Consider the following 21,724-nt stretch of genomic DNA (forward strand, 5'->3'; position numbering starts at 1 on the left):
GAATCAAATTGAACAATATCTGAAATAATTCATAGACGGGCGGTTATACAACATATCGAATAGATTTCCACCTCCGGCAATTATTTATATCGAACACTGAGTTTTAATGGAAGTCTGAATCAGCTTAGAGGCGCTAAAAACCGGTATTTTGAGACAAACACTGGGCAGCGGAATATTTTTTATCGTAAAGGAGACTTCATTTGAAAATGATAAACAAAAAATGAACGAGAGTAGCAGACGATGACGAGGAATAGTGCAAGTGCAACGATGGATAAGAAGCTAAATTTTCAGGGTGTATTAACAGCGACAGAGCTCTCAATCAAACTTGAACCAAACTACTTCCTCTCCATTAAGAGGTAATTTCTCGATTATAATAATAAGTTTTCTTTGACGCAAACAGCTTCCTTTAGGATATTATTGACTGTTTATGGTTACCCGACCATTTTATCCTGTTTTTTTGTTACCTTAAAACACTTCGTATAACTAAGGAAATAAAATCTATTTTGTGACAGCAATTTCATTTAGTAAGGAACTAAAGAAAAGCGTGAGTAAAATAAATTTATTAACGAGAAAATTTTTATTTTAAATGGAATTAGATATTCCTCATTCGAATGCTACACTTTAAATGAGAGAAACAAAAGGAATCATCTCTGACTTCCAGTCATTCTTTACACGAAAATTATAGATCTCTTCTCAAACTAGAGGACTGAAAATAGGATTTAAAAAACTTGCTCGAACGTGAGGATACACAAATTTTTCACCAGCTGTTTCACATTTTCCTTAATTTTTTGAAACTGTAGAGTTTAAGTCTTTAAAGGCACAGGATTTTGATGAGGAATTTGCGCTAAATAGATCTCCACTGAAACATTAAAAGCCGTGTAAAGTTTACTTTAAGTGTTAAATGTCAATATTGAGATAATCAGTTGGTTTTGTTTTGTTTCCAACCTGTAACAGGAACGTCAACATTGCCAATATATTTCACCTATGCAAGCTTACGTAATAAAATCGGATATTTCAGACCTTTCGCGAAAAGTATTTTTTCCCTGGCTTCGTCTACTCTTGACTTTTGCTTAAAGATCAATTTGCTGAATTCAAATGGCGTTACTACGGTACTACGGGGAAGTCGTAAAAAAGCATCAGAAATATTTAAGAAAACTGTTTACCATCAAAACAAGATAAAACCATAGGACTCTTAGTGAGTTAACATTCAGCTAACGTTCCCAGGTTAAAAAAAGATCTTCAAGTACTGCAACTTGTTGAAATATCGAAATATATCAATGGTTCTGCGGCTGAAAAGTATACTTTATTGATCGTGTAAACATTTCCAATTTACCCTTCCGCTTGTCGTTAGAGATTATTCAGCTAGACTGGCCAGTTTTTCGATACCACTTCACATTCAGTTTATTTTTAATCTGAGCGTTTACCAACAACAATTAAGAAAAATAGTAGCATCTAAATAAAAAAATTAGCTGATGCGATGCACGTGTTGAATAAGTGGATTGGAAAGCATCCACGTCCTGATCACGTGCTGCAGACGTATGTCGTGGGAATACGAAATGACTATAAATATAACAATATAAATAAAATGATGCGTGTAAAGATGTTAAAAGTGCGTGGTTGTCCAATCAGAAGCTCCCTTTGCCGAAAGTATATTTCAGTGATATTCTATTCCTAAAAGAAATGAATTGCTAAAAATTCTTTCCTCCGAATAGTTTAGACATAAAAAGGTGATCGGGGTTAGCTTTTCACTGTCCTGTTCCGTAGGAGTTCAATTATAGCGATTCTTACATGCTAAAGTGTGAAACAAAGGATTTTTCCTAATTAATTTATGTAAATATTTATATTTATTTTGGTCTATAGTAACCACTTAGAGAGATAAGGAGAGCTCTTATGTCTACAAGTGAGGGCTATTGAATCAATACTATTTTGACAAGAGTTAATGACGTTATGGATATTTTGCAGATGATACTGATCGATTTCGACTCCATAAATTTCGCTGCAACGAAATCAAAAAGCACATTCATAGACACTAGCCAAAGAAAACAGATCCGAAATTGGAGAAGTCTTTTCAAGAAGCGAAGAATTTCAAGTAAGTGAAGAAATTTCAGTTTTAATTTCCAGTCAAGTCAGATAATTTTATATCATAAATTCGTTACGTTACAGCAGCTTCTTTTTCCGTTTTAAGATTTAAAGTTTTATGGTTAATTTGACACTTTCTTTTTTTATTGATAAATAAAATTCATAAGTTTTATGAACATTTCCTTTTGACTCAGTTTTAAAAAAAGATAGCAATACTTTATTAGCTTAGCATCTCGTGAAGATTACTAAACTACATGTTTTTTGAGAAACTCGGATAACATTAGATAACGAGATCGCAAAAATTGCAGTAGTTGCAATTTGATGTATCTGTAACTCTCACGACGTTACCACGTCAAAAAAATTTTATTCAAGATCGGTTGTGTTTTATAACCAAACTGAGTTCGTGACTAGCATGGTTTTTAACTCTGCCAACAGTAGAAATTTTTTCTGAATGTTAAACTTCTAGATAATCACACCAAACAAGAATCGGTCCAGAAAACTGATGGAAATTGTAATATTATCAATACTCACCTATCAGTATTTTCCTATCGTCACAAATTCGTGTCATTTTACGCTTAATTTCCAACTTTCCTATCATCAGTCTTAAGTACACGAAAATTACATTCACGAATTCCGAGAAAAGCTTTGTTGAAAAACATTCTCCAATATCTGGCCAAAAAACATCATGTTCACATTAGTTTAACAATTTAATACCTGGCCAAAGAAAAATATGTTAACATTTTTGTAACAATTATATCAAACCCTACTCAGTTGAAATAGGTTTGGGTATCAGGAAGTCTTGCACTTTTACAGTATAAAGGCATCTTTTCTTGTAGAACTTCGAAGTATATAATAAGCGACAGCGTTCACATCAACCTTTTCTACAAATATATTGTTTTTGCAAACTGTCTGCCGCTGCTCTCTGGAGGAAATGCGATTTTGAAAGCGACATTTTCCGGGGAATTGTATAGTATCCAACCCGAAATTCTTACGAACCGTTTAACTCATGTGCCTGTGCTGAAACTGTCATGCAACGATGATCGTTGCGTAACGATGTAAGGCACGTGCATGTGCCAGACTGATGCGTACTATATCAACTCACGTGCCGTCTCAGTACGCGACTTTCATCTCGTGTATGTGAGACTTTAAGTTGAAAACTCCTCTACCGAATACTCTTTTGCTTTTTTATTGAGGTAAACTGGTTTTTTTTTTTATCCAAATGGAAAGAGTACAACATCGATCGTATGTCACAAATTGTGCGATGAAACTGCTCCAAAAATCAGGACAGTGTCGCAGCTGAACATGCGCAGCTCAGTGAATTCATTTTCGAAAGATTTCCATCAAAACGACCAACACTTCCTTGATTTAGAAGTCTCCTTAATTACGCTTCGAAACAAAATCTCCCTTTCTTTGATCTTTGTAGCAAAATAACCTCGACCCCTTAAAGCTGTTCATTTAATATCGTGATAAATAGCTGTTTATATCAAGAACAATATTGTTATACTTTAGAGCCAAATCTCGAGTAATTTGTTTCTCATATGTTGATTAGTCTAATCGGATCATATCTAATTTCAGACCAGTTATAGTGATGTATCTTCTGTGGCTAATTTCTATGATTGGCGCTGTCGCGTGTCAAGGTGAGTTTTCTGCAATAGTTTTTTTACCAATTTTTAACTCTGATATGATATTTCCTTTAACAAGATCTGTTCTGATGTGTTTCACGGCATTATTTTAGAGTGTAGGGCCAACAAATGTGTATTCTTTTTGCCAGATTTGTCCGATTCAACTGTCTAAAAATAATACGTCGACTGAAAACAATCAAGAAAACTCTAAAACTCATTATTACTTGGAATATCGCTGCTATTTAGTTTATAGTGATAAACGCTTTATACTGGGCTGCATTTTCACAAATAGTCAGCATGAAAATGTGATGACCAAATAATGAAGGTGAATCAATATTTACAATGATTTTAAGTGGTCTTGAGAAATATAGAGTTTATCAACTAATACATCAGGGGATAACTACTAATCAAATTCTTTCTACTTCCCAATTAGATTATGCCTACTTGTCTGATCAAAAAGGTAAGGTTACACGGAACCATTAACATCATTTGTATAGACTATGAACAGAAGATTATATGTGGAAAAATTGCAATATCATTTATCCAACTATAAAACCAGGCTTTCGTGTCTTTAAATTGAAAACATCAAGTGACCAAATCATAGATAGACTTTTTTCACTTCTGTCCGATGTCGTAAATAAACCATAGCCAATCACATAGCTCGTTATAAAACAAATGTAAACAAGGGACTATTTTCTCTTCCCAGTCCATTCGTATATTTTGAATACCCGCCGACTGCTAGTATTTCTTTTCATCAGCTCCAGGCCCAGCAAACTGGTCCCAAGTCTTCCCACAATGCGCCGGGCAACTTCAGTCACCTGTCAACATTGAAACAAAGAAAGTGAAGAAGAAAAGCTATCCTGATCTCGAAATCAGTTTTGACAACCCATGTGGCCGAGTAACTGGAAAGCTGCTTAATGGCGGCCATTCTCCTGTTTTCAACATCGACAGCTCAAAGGGGGGCGCTAAACTTAGTGGCGGTCCTTTAGAGTGTGACGAGTACGCTCTTCAACAATTCCATTTTCATTTTGGATGCGAAAACAATCGCGGATCAGAGCACTTGATTGACAACCAGACTTTCCCAGCTCAGGTGTGTTCTTGTAATCAGAGGAAAAATAAAATTACCAAGTGTCGCTATGAATAACGCTCAAGAAGTGCACCAGAAAAAATCGTTTAAAATCGATCTTAAAACTTTATCAGCAGTCACAGAATTCCTTAATTGTTTAAACTGCCTTCACCGTGAGAAAGTCTCACCTTAAAAGTCTCAACAATAGTTTAGATTACTCTAGTTTATTTCAGGCATCAACACAATTTTTATTCTGTCTCTTTCACGTTTTACCAATCCCGCTAACTAATGTTTCTTTATCTGTTTTTCTTCAGCTTCATTTGGTTTTCTATAACAAAAAGTACAACTCCTTCAAGGACGCAGTGGATAAACCGGACGGTTTAGCAGTTTTGGGAATCCTTCTCACGGTATGAACTCATGAGAGTTTCTAACAACATATACTTGTCTAATGATTTGGACTTTTGCATGTTGATAAGTTAAACTAAACACTGGATTAGCTCTACAAACAGCTTGAAAATGCTTTTTTGTGTATATTGTTTTGCAGGCCGCCTGCCCAGGAAACAGGGTTCTAGGAAATTTAGCCAATAAACTGAAAAAAGTGATTGACGAAGGTAAATCGGGAACTTTAATCGAAGAAAACATTTAATGATGGAGTGCAATTAGTTTAAAGTTTTAAAACAGACTTTCTGAAATAAGGCTCATTTGAGATTTACCTTTTATTTTGTTTGAAGTTTTTTCTATATTTGCAGTCTCTTAAGCAATTCTAAGACCACAGGCCCTTTTTACTGAGATTGCAATGATTCGCCTGTGCATCACTTTATCACAATAATTAGATGAATACTATCATCGTCTTAGTTTCTAGTTTAAACTCTTCTCTGTGTTCCATTGACGTCTCTTGATCGTCTTGATCATTTCAAGGTGCCAGCACCAATGTAACCGCTGCGGACGGCATTAAACTGAATTACCTCATGCCTTACAATAACAAACAAGTCGACGAGGATGAAGATGAAGACGAAACCGATGATAATGACGTCGCTAACAGCAAAGAAGATGACGATGAAGAAAGCAAAAAGAAAATACGTTACTACACCTATAAAGGCTCCCTTACCACCCCTCCCTGCTATGAATCTGTCACCTGGATCGTTTTTAAGGACAAAGTCAAAATTTCTAACACTCAGGTTAGTTGCAGGAAGTGTAAACGAAAAAAAAAAACAGATATAATTGGCAAGATGACTAAGAAATGGAAAAAAGAACAAAACTATACTTAGTTACAGAAAAACGGCTGGGATGCAAGTAGACTAATTTAAAAGAGTGGCGTCCATACTCGATTTTTAAAAACAATATAAAATGGGAAAAGTGCCATATATAATTTCTTATCATTCCTTGTAGTGGTTTCTGGAGCTGACTCATTTCTGATTTATTTAATTTGATGGATTCCAACCAACCACGAGTTTTATGCTAGTAACCGTGACTGGTTTCAACTGTTCAATCAACTTTTCAATCATCTTTTGTCTTTTACGAGCCAAACCCAAGAGTTCCTCTACATTTTCATGTCGGCCAAAGACACAAAAGTCAACCATTTGCTTTTTGGTTTGTAGTCCAAGCCGTCAAAAAAAAAAAAACTGTAGAGAAGGAAATTGTTGAACTATTTCTGTTCGACAAAGGTCAAAGCGAAAATATTTTTTCTTCTTTCCTCAGCTCAACAAGTTCAGGAAACTGAAGGCTCAGCACGGTGGAGCCCCTGGTTTGATGTGTGACAACATTCGACCGGTACAACCGCTGTACAAACGCAAGGTGTATTCTGTCGTCTCAAGCAGGGACTAAACACCCACAGCAGCTCAGTAACACTTGTAGTGGCCCTGATTGTTCGAAGGGTAGATAATGCTATCTAATGGATAAATCTCTATCAGTGGATAGCAAATTAAAATTACGTTTTGTTAACCTCTACCCGCTGGAGAGCGTTATTTAGTTCCTTCGAACAACCGACGGCAGGTCTTGCTTCGAAAAGGAGATTATTGAATAACAATAGTTTATTATCTTAGAAAAATGTGTAAATATTGTTGTAACTGATTTTAAAATATTTCTTTTTTTTTTATCTGAGACTAAATTTTTATTATAGAACGATTTTATCAATATTTAAGAACTTTTTTTTCACCGTTAGCATTAGCAAATTATACAAGCTTGATTAAAACTATTTATATTTAGCACTGCGCTACTTTTGTATGAAATTCGAATTCAGCTGTTAGATATCTTTTTGCAAAGGATTCTGTTAAATAAAAACAGTTTGACATTCTTAACTGGGTCGTCCTAATTTTCTTTCACCGGGTTAATACATATATGTTATTTGCCGGCTGGGAGGTCCGTATGGTGAAAAACTGTGACCGAGGTCTTGAAACTTTAAACTTGACGAAATTCTCTCCGAAAGAACCCGAATGATTTAGGGCTGTTAATACGGCAAGATCTTCCATAAACTGAACAATTTTTGAGCGAGTAAATGGTAGTTAAAATAGAGGTGAAGCAAATTAAAGAGAGATGCCTCAGCGAAACATTTTCATTTCCGTAACGATAAAGGTGATTTAAAAGGCTTCCAAACAAACTTTGAAACATTATTTTTACAAGTATCTGTCACAATCTGACACCTGTCAATTAGAGAGCGCGTAAGAAAAAAAAAAGCATAAGAGCATTTGAAAAACAACGGAACTAGTTTGGCAAGGACTGTCACGACAATGTTTTCTTCAAAATCAGTTAATGATCTAACGGAAAGTATTATTCACTCTCATCGACCATTCATTCATGTACGAAGATTTACCTCTGTTCATTAAGTAAACGGCGAGGAAAGTAATTGTGAGTAAATTCAATTTTTTTATTTTGAAGTTGTGAGAGTTTGCTCGTTTGTTTGCTGTAATGGCGTGTTTAACTCTGGTCTTTCCTTCACAAAAACTAAATTCGAACGGCACACTCCAACGAGACACAAGGGAATTTAATGCGGCCTTTTCTCAAAAAATTCCTTCAGTTTCTGTTGTGTAATTTACGGTACAAATGTCCAAATTGAACGGAATTGGAAAGACTCACCAGGAGCGTATATTTGTTGTAGAACTTAAATTAAAACTTTGCTCGCTCTTTCTCTACTAACAATTTTCTCGAGAAAATTCAGATATTAAATTAAAGTTCCATCGTTCAGTTTAACTGTAATCAAATACCTCACGTTTTAACTTTCTGGGTACTTTTTGTGAACGATTAAAATTAATTGCAGACAGTTTTTAGGCCGCTTGTCAACCAACGTAATGACACTATTGTTTATACAAATTCATTCTGAAACCAATATTTTTCTGTCAACCAAAGTGATTTGAGAGAGAGAAAAGAGAGGATTCATAAGTTATTTATCGGCTTGAGGTAGTGACCGACTTGTTTGCTTTAAAATACTGCCCAGCCGGAAAACGAGGTATATTTATGAAAAATGACAACGAAAGTTGGGATGTACTCGGCGATTCACGAAAGCGTTACCGTGGCCCGTGGGCAGAGATAGGAAAATACTGACCGGGTAAAGAACCAATCAGATTGCAGGATTCGTTACCGTGCCCTCTAAAAAAACAATAAATGATTGTACTGTCCATACTCTAACTGAAATTTAAATAACGGTATAAAAACAACATAAAATCCATATATTTGACCTTGCAAATTATAATTTTGACTTTTTCAAGGATCGACAGACGAAATGTAGGATTTGTTACGATGAGTTCAGTGAGACTGAAGGCAGGTTTTTCATCTAAATTTACAAACACTTTATCAACATAAAATGTATTCACAATTTTCATGTAGGATGGACACCACCACATACATCCATTGCAATTCCATATTAAAATACATTCCGATACCTTTAGAGATGTAGATAATTCTAGATGAATCATAGTGCTTCCAACCATATGCTAAATCAATTAGGTAATTTTGAACTTAATCAATGTAACTTTTATCTCAAACACTTTCCACCTATAAAAATGATTTTTTTTTCTCCGCATTATTCAAAGTGCTTCTTTCTTCGGTCTCTTCAACTGAACAAAGAATCAATTGGCTTACTGATTCGAAAGCAAGATTCATGGTTTCATTTCTCCCCATCCCCTATCCAATTCTATCTTCGTTGAATGAGCTCCTTTAAGAATAGATACAGACTCCTCAATTCTGTTATTATAATTTAACATTCTGTCATATTTCGCTTTCCCTAGAATGACAGCTTAATATTATAATCTGTCACTTGTGAATGGAATGACTAACTGCCTAAATTATAGTGAACTTCCTACCATGACATTCGAAGGTTGCTTTTTTTCAGAAATGAATACCAAACTCCCTTCGGCTCTTCACCTTTAAAACACACTCAGTTACTCCTGTTACATCTTAAGAATCACAAAAAAAACTTTGTATAAAAAGACAGCAACGAAATTTATTTTATTTAATGTATCTTTCAATTTTTTGCCACCAATCACGTTTTCTTCACTTTTTATTGAATTACTTTGTATTAAAAGCCTGTTCTTCGTCTGCTGAAGTTGGTTTCCTGGGTTTGATATTTAATTAAGGAGCTAGCTTGTTAAATTAAGAGGACTCACCGCCGAACCATGGCGACGCTATTTTGGAACATGGCACCGTGAGAACAGAACAATCTTTGAAGTTCACAACAATATTGTTTTCGCTCACAAGGAAGTTGAAATTGTAAGACACGAATGCTGAAGTACCAGATGAGCGATCAAATTAAACGTTTCATTCAATGATATCGTTTGTTTGTACGCTTGTAATATTAAACTCTACTAAACCTACATATATACATATATGCATGATTGGCTGCCAGCATGGCGTGAATTTGGACCTGGACCAGTCACAGAGCAGAGAAGCTCACATGTAATCATGTCAACACCGTGCTATTCTGGGCCTGAGATGCTTTTTTTTCTAATTTTACGCGTTTAGTAACTAACGCTATCATTTAACGAATAGCTTGTGCTTAAAATAAGACCAACATTGTGACCGTGAGCTGCCGAAATGATTGTAACGGTTCCCTTTTACTCAATGTCATGATCATGAAATATTAGGAAGCTGTACATCATTGAATAACTGAGTAATATTTGAAATGTATCTTTGCTTCTTCTCTTTCATTTTGTTTTGCCAATAAGACCAGCAGCAAAAAAAAAAAAAAAACAGGAGCAAAATGCAGTTTTAACCCAGTTTTGTAAAAGATAATTTATCCTTTCTCAAAATAAAATTCATTAGCTGTGTGACCTTGCCGGCTTACAATATTATTGCTCGAATTGAAAAAGTTTCCTCCTCAAATAGTGTATTCTGAAGCTCCTCTGTTCTGCAATAGTTAACTATGAATTTTGGGACATTCATTCATTTCAAACACACCACTATGCTTCACTACACGTGTCTACTCTGTTCTAGTAATTAAATAAACACCGTCTGCAGTTTTACAGTCTCTAAATGTTATTTGGTTTGTGTTTTATCATTAGCGCTTTGATACAGATCAACCCATGGAGCTGTTTTTATTGGAACAGCGGTCAGTGGATTCAAATAGTGACCGTCTAATCTCGTTGTGTACATTCACCTGGCTTCCGTCAACAGTCTTTAAGCCAACAGTTTGTATCATTAACGACTGTGTGTAAAAGACATCTGCAGTCGCTGGAACTCTCATTACATTTTTTAACTCAATGCGAGTCCAAGTTAACCAAGTCCTGGCGTAGGAACTTATATCTTGTCTAAGATGAGCTACATACGACGGCTGTTTATTACCACGGTAGCACAATTAAAAAAGATTTAACACTATCTGAAAACTATGGATCATGTTTATTCGATGAAGTTATAACAACAACAATGATAATAAAAGCGATAATACTGACAATATATGATTTTCATACACATATACAGTCATTTATTCATCACTTCACGGGTTTATTTCGAGCCAAAATTTGGCTTGTTAGCTCAGCTGGTAGGGCGCTGCACCGGTATCGCAGGGTTCAAATCCCGTACAGGCTTGAATTTATTATTTTTTTGGCCTTATTTTCACTATTGCTCAAGTAGAGCTCATTACTGCGAAGATCGCTTCCATTTTCAATGATGATAATAATAGTAATGATAATGACAAGAGCAGCAAGGCTTGTCATAATGTTTGTAATAGGTTTAGCGGGATGCCAAGAAATACGCTAAAATGTTTATAGCCGAAGAACATGACAGTTAACCGCAATGAAATTGGAAATTTGACTTATAACGGAATGGAACCTCTTCAGTGACTTGACATCTTACTTGGGCTGAGTCATATACGTTGCGTGTAATATCATAAAACTTGCTTTCCACATAGAAATGAATTGTTATGGAGACACAATGTTTATAAACATAACGATATTTTACTCAGTAGAAAACTGTAAAATATACTTGCTAAAATACACATGTAAGAAAGGAAGTTCCTTTAGGAGAGACGTAGGCACCAATTTTAGCGTTCAAAGAATCAACTTGAACAATATCTAGAATAAAGTATGGGCGGGCGGTATAACAGAACATAACGAATAGATTGCCATCTCCGGCGGTTAGCTATATCGCACATTAAGTTTAAACGGTAGTCTGAGGCGCTTAAAAGCGGTCCTTTGAAGAAGCATTCTTTCGTGATGTGCAATATTTTATCAACGTGAAGGGACTTAAAATCGAAATGATGATAAACAAATGAGGAACGAATGTAGCAGAAGATGGAGAAGAATAACGCGCACTGGAACGATGGCAAAACTCTTAGGATGTAATAACAACGACAGGGTGCTCAATAAAGCTTTAACCAAACTGCTTCGTTTCAGTTAAGAGTTAATTTCCTGACTATTAGAAATCAAGATTTCTTTGACGCAAATAGTTTCCTTTAGGATATTATTGACTGTACATTGGTGCCCGACCACTTTATCTTGTATTTAGTTTCCTGGAAACACCTCCTATAGCTGAGGAAATAAAATCTACCATGTGACAGCAATAAGGAATCGAAAGAAAAACATAAGTATAATAATTAAATCGTTTTATGAAAAAAAATTATCATAAAAGCGACGGATAAAGGAACTAGATATATTGGCTTTCCTCATCCGAATGCTAAACCTTAAGTGAGAGAAAAAAAGTGGATATCTCCGAGTTTTAGTCATTCTTCAGAAAAAAAAGAAAATGCTCTCTTCAATCTACAATTTAAATCAAAATTTAAGGCCCTCCTTTCAGACTATAATTAAAATTATTAACCTTACCTGGATATGATGATGCAGAAAATTCCTCCAGCCGTTTTACTTTTTCCTTCATTTTTGAAACGGAGAGATCGTCCATTAAAAGACACAGGATTTTTCTGAGAAATTTTGTACAAAATGGAACTCGACCACAACTTTAAAAGTCGTGTAAAGTTTACTTTAAGTGGAAAATGTTGATATTGAAATAATTTGCTGACTTTTTAACAAGAACATCAACATTGCCAATATAATTCACCCATGTAAGCTTACGTAATAAAAATAGATATTTCATATCGATCGGGAAAAGTGTCTTTTCTTAGGTTTTACTCTTGACTTTTGCTTAAAGATCAAATTGGAGAAGTCAAAAAAGCGTCAGAAAATGTTAAGAAAACTCTTTGCCATCAAAAAAGCGAACAGCATAGGGCTCCAAGTGGGTTTTTACTCAGCTAACGTTAAAAGTTAGAAAAATATTTTATCAAGTACTGCAACTTGTCTAAATATAGAAATATACCATTGATTCTGCGGTTGAAAAGTGTACTTTATTGATCATGTAAACATTTCCCATTTCCCTTCCGCTCGTTGTAAGAGCTTATTGAGCTGGACCATCCATTTTTTTAGAACTATTATTTATATTTTAAGAATTTAACAACAACACTAAAAAAAAAAGCTCAAAAGAATCTTCAATAAAAACAAACTAGGGAGATGCACGTGCGGAATTTAAATGGCTTGATCACGCGCTGCAGACGCATGTCGTGGGAACTGACTATGAATATAATAACATGAATAAACGATAGGTATGAAGAGTTAAAATTGCATGTTTGTCCAATCAGAAGCTCCCTTTGCTGAAAGTATATTACAGTGATATTCTTTTGCTAAAAAATTAATCGCTAAAATGTCTTTTTGCAGTGTTGTTTGAACATCACAAGTTTATGAGGTTTAGCTTTCATTGTGCTATTCCGTGGGAGTTCAATTTAAAAGATTCTTACATGCTACAGTGTGAAAGAAGGATTTTTTGATTGATGTAAATATTTATATTTATTTTTGTCTATAGTAACCGCTGAGAGACACAGAGAGCTCTTATGTCTACAAGTGAGGAATATTGAATCAATACTATTTTGACAATGATAAATGACGTTATGGATATTTTGCATATGATACTGATCGATTTCGACTCCATAAATTTCGCTGCAACGAAATCAAAAAGCACATTCATAGACACTAGCCAAAGAAAACAGATCCGAAATTGGAGAAGTCTTTTCCAGAAGCAAAGAATTTCAAGTGAGTGGAGAAATTTCAGTTTTTATTTGCTGTCAACTCACATAATTTCTTACTTTAGCCTTTTTATGTTGTGGCAGCTTCTTTTTCGATTATGAGTTTTTGTAGTTTTATGGTTAAATTGACACTTTCTTTTTTTATCAATTTTCTCTGTGTCCATAAATTTTACATACATTTCTTTTTGCCTAAGTTTTAACAAAATGTATAGCTAAACTTTATTAGCTTGGCGTCATGTTCAGATAATTTAACTAAATGCCTTCGGTAAAAACTTTATTACTAGATCTAAAAGAATGCTGTAGTCGCCATATGATAAATCTCTTACTCTGATAATGTTACCGCACCAAAAGTTTAAAAATTTTTATTCAAGATGGTCATGTTTAAGGATCAAACTGAGTTCGAGACTAGCACGGTTTTTGTAAATCTGCCAACAGTCAGAATTTTCTCTGATGTTTAACTTCCAGATTAGCACCTTAAACAAGAAGAAGTCTAAAAACTATAATGATGATAACAATGTTAGCAATATACACCTATCGGCATTTTTCCCATGGGTTACAATTGGTTGTCGCATTCGGCTTTATTTTCCAACTTTCCCGTCATTGGTTTTATGTAGGTGAACGATGATCACATTTACAAATTCCCAAAAAGCACTATTGAAAATTTTAAACTAATACTTGGCTACAAAAAAATCATGTCCACCTTAGTAAACAATTAAATCAAACTATTCTTGAAACAGGGTAATTTAGCGTTATTTAGTGTCATCGCTCTGACGAAGGGCTAACGCTCAAAACGTCAGTCTTCAAACTCTTTACGGTGGCCAATTTACGTTTTCAACTCAGTTGATAACAGAAAATTAGCCTGTTAAACTCTCCCACCAATCTAGTGCCACAGTTTCTTTGCAAACTTACCCCCTTTGATCTTGAAACAGGTTTCTTTATCAAATCTTAACATTCTAAAGGTTAAAATTTAACATCTTTTCTTAGGAAATTCGAAGTTATTGTAATAAGCAGTAAAACAAGGGTTCACCGAAGCTTTATTGTAAATTTGTTTCGTAAACTCTGTTGCTGGAAAATGTGATTTTGAAAGCGACATTTCTTGGGGAATTTTCTAGGATTCTACATCAAATTATTACGAGCCTTTCAACTCACGTGCCTGTTGCTAAAATATTATGCAACAAGGATTATTGTGTATTATGCACGTGCATATGCTAGACTGATGTCTACCGTATCAACTCACGTGCCAGCAGAGCACAGACCTATATTACGCACGTGAGACATTAAGTTGAGCCCCCCTCTACCCCTACAAATACTCTTATGATCATACTTTTTTATTTAGTTAGATTGTCGCTTTCTCTGATTTTCGAAATAGAAAGAGTGAATCATCGATGGCTTGTGAGAAATTGTGGAACGAAATTGCTTCTAACAACAGGGCAGTGTCACAGCTGAGCATGCGCAGTTTAGTGATTTCAATTCTGAGAGATTTGTAGAAAGTTTCTCATGCAACTTCCTAGATTTTTAGAGGTTTCGTCAAATTACGTTTCGAAACAAAATCACTCTGCCTTTGAACCTTGAGTCGTGAAGCTGTTTCTTCAATATCGGGATAAATGGTCGTGTTTTTCATGAACAATATTGTTATCCTAGTAATAAAATATCAAGTAGCTTGTTTTTCATATGCTGATTAATCTAATCGGGTCATATTTATTTTCAGACCAGTTATAGCGATGTATCTTCTGTGGCTAATTTCTATGATTGGTGCGGTCGCGTGTCAAGGTGGGTTGCCTACCATAATTTTTGAGAAGTTTTTATTCTGATGCTATTTTGTTTATTGTAACCAAAATTATATATTTTTGCAAAGATGATTAGCAATAGAAAGTGATAGCCAATATTAAGTGGTGACAGTGAATCAATATCCACAACGATTTAAATTAAGTCGCTTTGAGATATGTAGTTTCTGTAGGAATTTACTAATTGTATTCTCTTCACTTTCTCGTTTAGATTATGCCTACCTGTCTGATCAAAAAGGTAAGATTAAATCTAATTCATGAATCTAATTCATGAACAATGAGCAGTCCCTATGTAAAAAATTGCGATATAAGTCATTTAGCCAACTACGAAACTAAGCTTTGCTGCCTTGAATTTGAATAGCTCACATAATCATATTAGTTCAAATCTATTCGATGTCGTAAATAAACTATAGTCAATCGCAATCAGTCAATAAAAAAATAGTAAACAAGAAACATTTTCTTTCCCCAGCCCATTTGTATATTTTGAATACCCGCTGACTGCTAGTGTTTCTTTCCATTAGCTCCAAGCCCAGCAAACTGGTCCCAAATCTTTCCAAAATGCGCAGGGCAACTTCAGTCTCCTGTCAACATTGAGACAAAGAAAGTGAAGAAGAAAAGCTATCCTGATCTTAAAATCAGTTTTGACAACCCATGTGGCCGAGTGACTGGAGAGCTACTTAATGGTGGCCATTCTCCTGTTTTTAACATCGACAGCTCAAAGGGGGGCGCTAAACTTAGTGGCGGTCCCTTGGATTGTGACGAGTACGCTCTTCAACAATTCCATTTTCATTTTGGATGCGAAAACAATCGCGGATCAGAGCACTTGATTGACAACCAGACTTTTCCAGCTCAGGTGTGTAGTAGTTTTTGTAATCAAGAGAGAAAGTAAAGTATACTCCTTAATGTATACTCATTAATTTTTCATGCCTTTTGATAACGAGAGTGTAAGATTTGTTCTTTAAGGCCATTAATAATAAATGTGCTGGTCAAGACTAGCTACCAATTTTTATTTTCACTTTTCCCATTTTACCAATCCTTCCTTTTAATGTTTCTTTATTTGTTCTTTTTCAGCTTCATTTGGTTTTCTATAACAAAAAGTACAACTCCTTCAAGGATGCAGTGGATAAGCCGGACGGTTTAGCAGTTTTGGGAGTCCTTCTCACGGTATTAACTCATAAGATATTTTTCAACCATATACTAGAAAAAAAAAGTACTAATAATAACAATGATCAGATTCCTCCACGGGAAAGAAGGAACCCTCTGAAATGTACCAGGCTCCCATCGTGTGACTTAGTGCTCAGTTGGTAGTGGCGCCCAATCTGTATCTGTTAGGCCTGTTCGAATCCCGTAGATTTCTGAATTTTTTCCAAGCTCCTTATCTGCAGCGCCTAAAATTTCAGCTCACCCGCGAAGATCGTTGCTTTATTTGATACATACTATTGATTTGGACTTTTACATTCTGTAAACGAAAAGTAGATATTGTATTCGCTCCTAAGAAAAATTAACAATGCTTTTTCGTGTTTTTGCAGGCAACATGCCCAGGGAACAAGGTTCTAGGAAATTTAGCTAATAAACTGAAGAAAGTGATTGACGAAGGTAACTAGGGGGACCTGGTTTTAATAGAGGGAAAATGAGGGAAAAATTAATGAAGTGTGATTAGGTTAAAGTTTACGAAATGACCCCTGTTAGAGATATTACTCGTCTTTTTTTTGACGTCTTCCAATACTTTTAATTGCTTAAGCAATGCAATACCATAAGGACCTTTTGACAAATATTATTTTGATCAACCAGTGAATCATTTTATCTCGATAAGCAGATAAACATTCTTATAGCCTTAGTTTCCAGTTTAAAATCTACTAGATGGTCCACTAACGTTTCTTGATCGTCTTGATCATTTCAAGGTGCCAGCACCAATGTGACCGCTGCGGACGGCATTAAACTGAATTACCTTATGCCCTACAATAACAAACAAGTCGACGAAGATGAAGATGATGATGAAGACGAAACCGATGATGATGACGCCGCTAACAGCGAAGAAGATGACGATGAAGACAGCAAAAAGAAAATACGTTATTACACTTACAAAGGCTCCCTTACCACCCCTCCCTGCTATGAATCTGTCACCTGGATCGTTTTCAAGGACAAAGTCAAGATTTCAAACACTCAGGTTAGTCGTGCATGGTGTGGAATTGCGAAGGGAAAGAAAAAAGATAGCATCTAAAACCGATAAAATTAATTTCGAGTGTTCGATTTCGAGCATGATTGTCAAAGATGCAAGCGGAGCTTGTTGCACCCTATCTGTTGACAAAGGTAACTAAGAAACATTTTTTTTCTTCTTTCCTCAGCTCAACAAGTTCAGGAAATTAAAGGCTAAGCACGGTGGTGCTCCTGGTTTGATGTGTGACAACATTAGACCGGTACAACCGCTGTACAAACGCAAGGTGTATTCCGTTGTCTCAAGCAGGGACTAAACAACCGAAAGCAGAGTATGAAACTTGTTCTGGTCTCGCTTTGAAAAAAGATAAATTGAAGGCGCAAATGAAAGTTTGTTATTTAAGAAAAAGGTATACTTGAAAATCGTTGCCACTAGTAATTACAAATTTGTTTTAAGCGAGGAATATATAAATATTTAAGAATTCAGTTTTCACCAGGAGCAACTATCTATGAATTAATTTTAATTTTAGGTCTTGATAATTAGCACTGTGGTACTTTGAAATGGTTATTGGACTGAGTGGAGCACAATTTATAAATATAACAGGACTAGTTGGAATTTAGTTCGGTCCGTGATCATACTCGTGCATGACAATTTTTTTTTGATGACTCGTATGATTACAGACCGGCTTTAATTCCATTTAGTCCTATTATCATTATTAATTGTGCTCCAGTCATCTCTTTAACTATTTCAAAGTACCACGGACGGCACACAGTCCTGTTACCAATTAATCAAAACTATGACAAAATTTGAGAAAGAAACTAGACAATGGTTATATGTTTTCATAGAAAAACGATAGTTAACTCGGCGAAATGCGCGACAACAGCGCGTGCACATGACGCGAACTGTCCACTTTTGTAAGCATGATGTGTCAACAATTCTATTTCACTGCTTAATCACAAGCATGACACGTACACTCTCCTATTAGTGCTCAAATCGGGCTGGAATGACGAGAATTTTGTTCTAATTTTTTATAAATAATGGTAATAGGACTTCGTGTTGTCCAATTCTGTTGTAATCATACTCGTCCGATTTTGTTATTCACTCGTATTACAGACCGAATTGCACTCCACTTAGTCCTATTACCATTATTTATAAAAAATTATAACAAAATTCTTGAACGTCATTGGTTATCACCAGCCCGATTCGAGCATTAATAGGAGAGTGTACGCGTCATGCTTGTGATTGAGCAGTGAAATAGGATTGTTAACACATCATGCTTACAAAAGTGGACAGTTCGCGTCATGTGCACGCGCTGTTGTCGCGCATTTCGCCGAGTTAACTATCGTTTTTCTATGAAAACATATAACCGTTGTCTAGTTTCTTTCTCAAATTCTGTCATAGTTTTGATTAATTGGTAACAGAACTGTGTTAAAACTATGACAAAATTTGAGATAGAAAATAGACATTGGTTATAAGTTTTCGTAAAAGAAAAGCAACAATTAACTCGGCGAAACGCGAGACAACAGCGTGCGCACATGACTCGTTCTGTCCAGTTACACAAAGATGACGTGTTGACTGTCCCTTCAATTGCCCTATTACATGCACTTTCCAATTACAAGCATGACGCGTACACTGTCCTATTAGCGCTCAAATCGGGCTGGTGATGACCAATCACATTCAAGAATTTTGTCATAGTTTTGATTAGTAATGGTAACAGGACCACGAGGAGTCCAATTCGGTCTGTAATCGAACGAGTGATTAACAAAATCGTACGACCGCGAAGCGGGTGTCCGATTTATTAATCACTCGTACGATTACAGACAGAATTGGGCGACACGAAGTCCTGTTACCAATTCATCAAAACTATGACAAAATTTGAAAAAGAAACTAGACATGGGTTGTACGTTTTCATGCACGTGACGCGTTCTATCCACTTTCACAGGGATAACGTGTTAACTGATCAATAATGGTAATAGGACTGAGTGGAGTCCAATTCGTAATGGTAATTGAACTGAGTGGAGTGCAATTTGGGCTAAAATCATACACGTGATTTCAAAATCGAACGAGCGCGCAGTGCGAGTTCAATTTGAAATCACAAGTATGATTTCAGACCAAAATTGCACGACACGAGATTCAATTACCACTTTATTACATCCATTTTGAAATCGCCCAAATACAGGATTTGGTCAGTTCAAATATTTTATTGATGTAGTACTGAGCTGGTTTGAAATTAAATTCATCCTTTTTTTGGGGGGGAAAATAAGAGTTTTAGAAATTTGTTTTTAGTGTAGCCTCCTCATTGACTGGAAAAGGATGCGATTTAAGGCAAAAAATTGGGTGATTCGTGAATAAATCGCACCAATTAGAGCAAATCAGATTACAGGGACCACCAGTGATTTCAAAATGGGTGTAATAAAGTCTGTAATCATACGAGTGATTAACAAAATCTGACGACCGCGAAGCGGGAATCTGATTTGTCAATAACAAGTATGATTACAGACAGAATTGGACAACACAAAGAAAATATTAAAATTTCCGAAAACAACAAATACATTTAGGAGAAATATGTGCAGTAGAGACAATGTCGAAGTAAAAAAAATTTCTCAACTATGGAAATTTCAAAACTTTTTTAGGATAAGTGGTTGTTGCTTTGGTTAATGTGATCACTTCTGTGATTGGTGGATTTGACCGAAAGGACTAGGTAAGATTGGCTGCTTCAACTGTCCGATTACAGGTGTCTGATTACAGCCAACTGTCTGATTACAACTCTACAGAATGACTAGTGAAAAATAAAGCAGCTACTATATACTGCATCAATCATATTTGAGAAAAATGTAATGATTAAGGAAGTAATCTGCCGAGTGCGTGGCGCGAGGTTTGTTTGAAATCACGGACACGATTACAACTGAATCGTGTGACACAAAGTGCCATTACCAATTAAGTGTGTCTCAATAACGAAATGCGGGAAACTCAGAAATGAAAAATTTAATGTAGGAGCTCATATACGTTTTTTATTTATAAATGACCAACCTACTGTTCAATTTTCTAAAGTTTTCTGTCGTAATCTACACCTGTCAACTTACTCATTTAAGACTTTTTTCTTGATTTTGAGTGGCTAACTTAGGGTAGATAGTCGAATTTCCTTGGCTAAGCCTAAAGTGCTTGGTCTTCGTTGGATGCTTAACTGAGGTTTTAACTGTCCGATTTGGCCTTTCCAACTACAAGAGCTTGTAGTCGACAGGTAAAATTGGACAGTTTAGACCTAAGAGAGCGAATTAAGCCACACATAAGGGCTGCTGGGAACCAATCACATTGGATCATTTTGTTATTGACACAACTATGTATGAAATCCAGCCTTTAGATATGTTGTTGCTAAGGGCTCTGATGAATAAAAAAACAGTTTGACGTTCTTAAATGAGTTCTCCTAAGTTTATTTCAACAGTTTAATGCACAAATGTACTGTCGATGCCCTGATTGATCATGCAGTTAACTGAGCAGACACCTATTCTTTAACAGCCTCCAATTTGACAGTTCCTAAACACGTGCACACGAATTAAATTCAAATAATAAAACATTAAGGAAAAAAAATTAATCAAAGATGATAACAACATTACCCTGGACAAAGAGGCTACGACTACATATCGTCCCCTTTTATATTCTAAAAGAAAATGAGCCTGGAAGGAAAGAGGACGTTGAGGAATTAATTTCTATTCCTTTTTACTAATGAGTACAAGATTTTAAATTTAGTAAGGATCTAAATTAAGTATCGGGACTAAAAAAAGTCCTCTGGACCCTTCCAAAAGTCAAGGAATGAATTTTTTGTGTGTTTCGAGGGAAGGCTACCTTAGAGCCATTAAAAGCCTATGGACTGAAAAAAAAACCCTTTTGGGAAAAAAGGACATTGTAGCATCATATCACCTCGCCAGAATAACTTTAGCCATGACGAGTGTGTTCAGATCCCTGGCCATTTTCACAACTGAAGTGCAAGTGTAACTCCACTAATCTGTAGATGTCTGTAAGCCGACTCCCTTTAAGTCTCGCTGTTCCTTTGTTCTTATCTATAGGAAAACTGAGAGAGTTTCCATTGTTTTCCAGGTTCCATTAGACCAGGCCCCCGGGGTTGTCGAATTCTATTTTGAGAGTTAGGGACTGTATGTTCGTCACCGAAGTCGTGTCGATGTTAATCGGCGATTACCACCATATAAATCCCATTTTTTATACGAATTACGGTTAGATCGCTCCATGATTAGATCGCTCCAAGTCAGATCGCTCCATACCGAAATCAGATCGCTCCACTCGAAAGTTAGTTCGCTCCATCAAATAAGTTACTTCGCTCCATACATAAGTTACTTCGCTCCATACATAAGTTACTTCGCTCCATACATAAGTTACTTCGCTCCATGAAGAAAACTAACGTGGAAGGTTGATAAAAGACAGAAGGATAAGGGAAAAGAAAAGAAAGAGTATTGTAACGCGACTAAAGACTCGCCATTTTTAACCGGAGTCGAACCCAGTCTCACCCAC

At 35.7% G+C, this 21,724-nt stretch overlaps 1 protein-coding gene across 3 annotated transcripts; it reads left to right on the forward strand.

Annotated features, from left to right (window-relative positions):
- Positions 1 to 1,962: 1,962 nt before the first annotated feature.
- Positions 1,963 to 20,600, forward strand: LOC131771922 (carbonic anhydrase 2). Of its 3 annotated transcripts, none has more exons than XM_066170369.1 (8): positions 1,963 to 2,089; positions 3,655 to 3,716; positions 4,135 to 4,161; positions 4,460 to 4,791; positions 5,082 to 5,174; positions 5,312 to 5,378; positions 5,686 to 5,945; positions 6,466 to 6,995. In XM_066170369.1, exons 2-8 carry the CDS (start codon positions 3,668 to 3,670, stop codon positions 6,589 to 6,591), a joined length of 954 nt encoding a protein of 317 aa, XP_066026466.1. In that variant the 5' UTR covers positions 1,963 to 2,089; positions 3,655 to 3,667; the 3' UTR covers positions 6,592 to 6,995. The 3 variants fall into 3 exon arrangements, with proteins under 3 accessions (XP_066026466.1, XP_066026465.1, XP_066026464.1); XM_066170368.1 differs by lacking the exons at positions 3,655 to 3,716; positions 4,135 to 4,161; positions 4,460 to 4,791; ... (2 more) ...; positions 5,686 to 5,945; positions 6,466 to 6,995 and adding exons at positions 14,970 to 15,031; positions 15,257 to 15,283; positions 15,567 to 15,898; ... (2 more) ...; positions 16,947 to 17,212; positions 17,391 to 20,600 and having other exon boundaries at positions 2,062 to 2,089; XM_066170367.1 differs by lacking the exons at positions 1,963 to 2,089; positions 3,655 to 3,716; positions 4,135 to 4,161; ... (3 more) ...; positions 5,686 to 5,945; positions 6,466 to 6,995 and adding exons at positions 13,194 to 13,268; positions 14,970 to 15,031; positions 15,257 to 15,283; ... (3 more) ...; positions 16,947 to 17,212; positions 17,391 to 20,600.
- Positions 20,601 to 21,724: the final 1,124 nt, after the last annotated feature.

The sequence above is a fragment of the Pocillopora verrucosa genome, chromosome 7, assembly GCF_036669915.1.
Source record: "Pocillopora verrucosa isolate sample1 chromosome 7, ASM3666991v2, whole genome shotgun sequence".
Taxonomy (NCBI): domain Eukaryota; kingdom Metazoa; phylum Cnidaria; class Anthozoa; order Scleractinia; family Pocilloporidae; genus Pocillopora; species Pocillopora verrucosa.

Coding starts and splice junctions, on each gene's coding strand:
- LOC131771922 (XM_066170368.1), top strand. CDS start 14,983: ATGTATCTTCTGTGGCTAATTTCTATGATTGGTGCGGTCGCGTGTCAA. Junction 16,642..16,946: donor GAAGAAAGTGATTGACGAAG/GTAACTAGGGGG, acceptor GATCATTTCAAG/GTGCCAGCACCAATGTGACC. Junction 17,213..17,390: donor TCAAGATTTCAAACACTCAG/GTTAGTCGTGCA, acceptor TTCTTTCCTCAG/CTCAACAAGTTCAGGAAATT.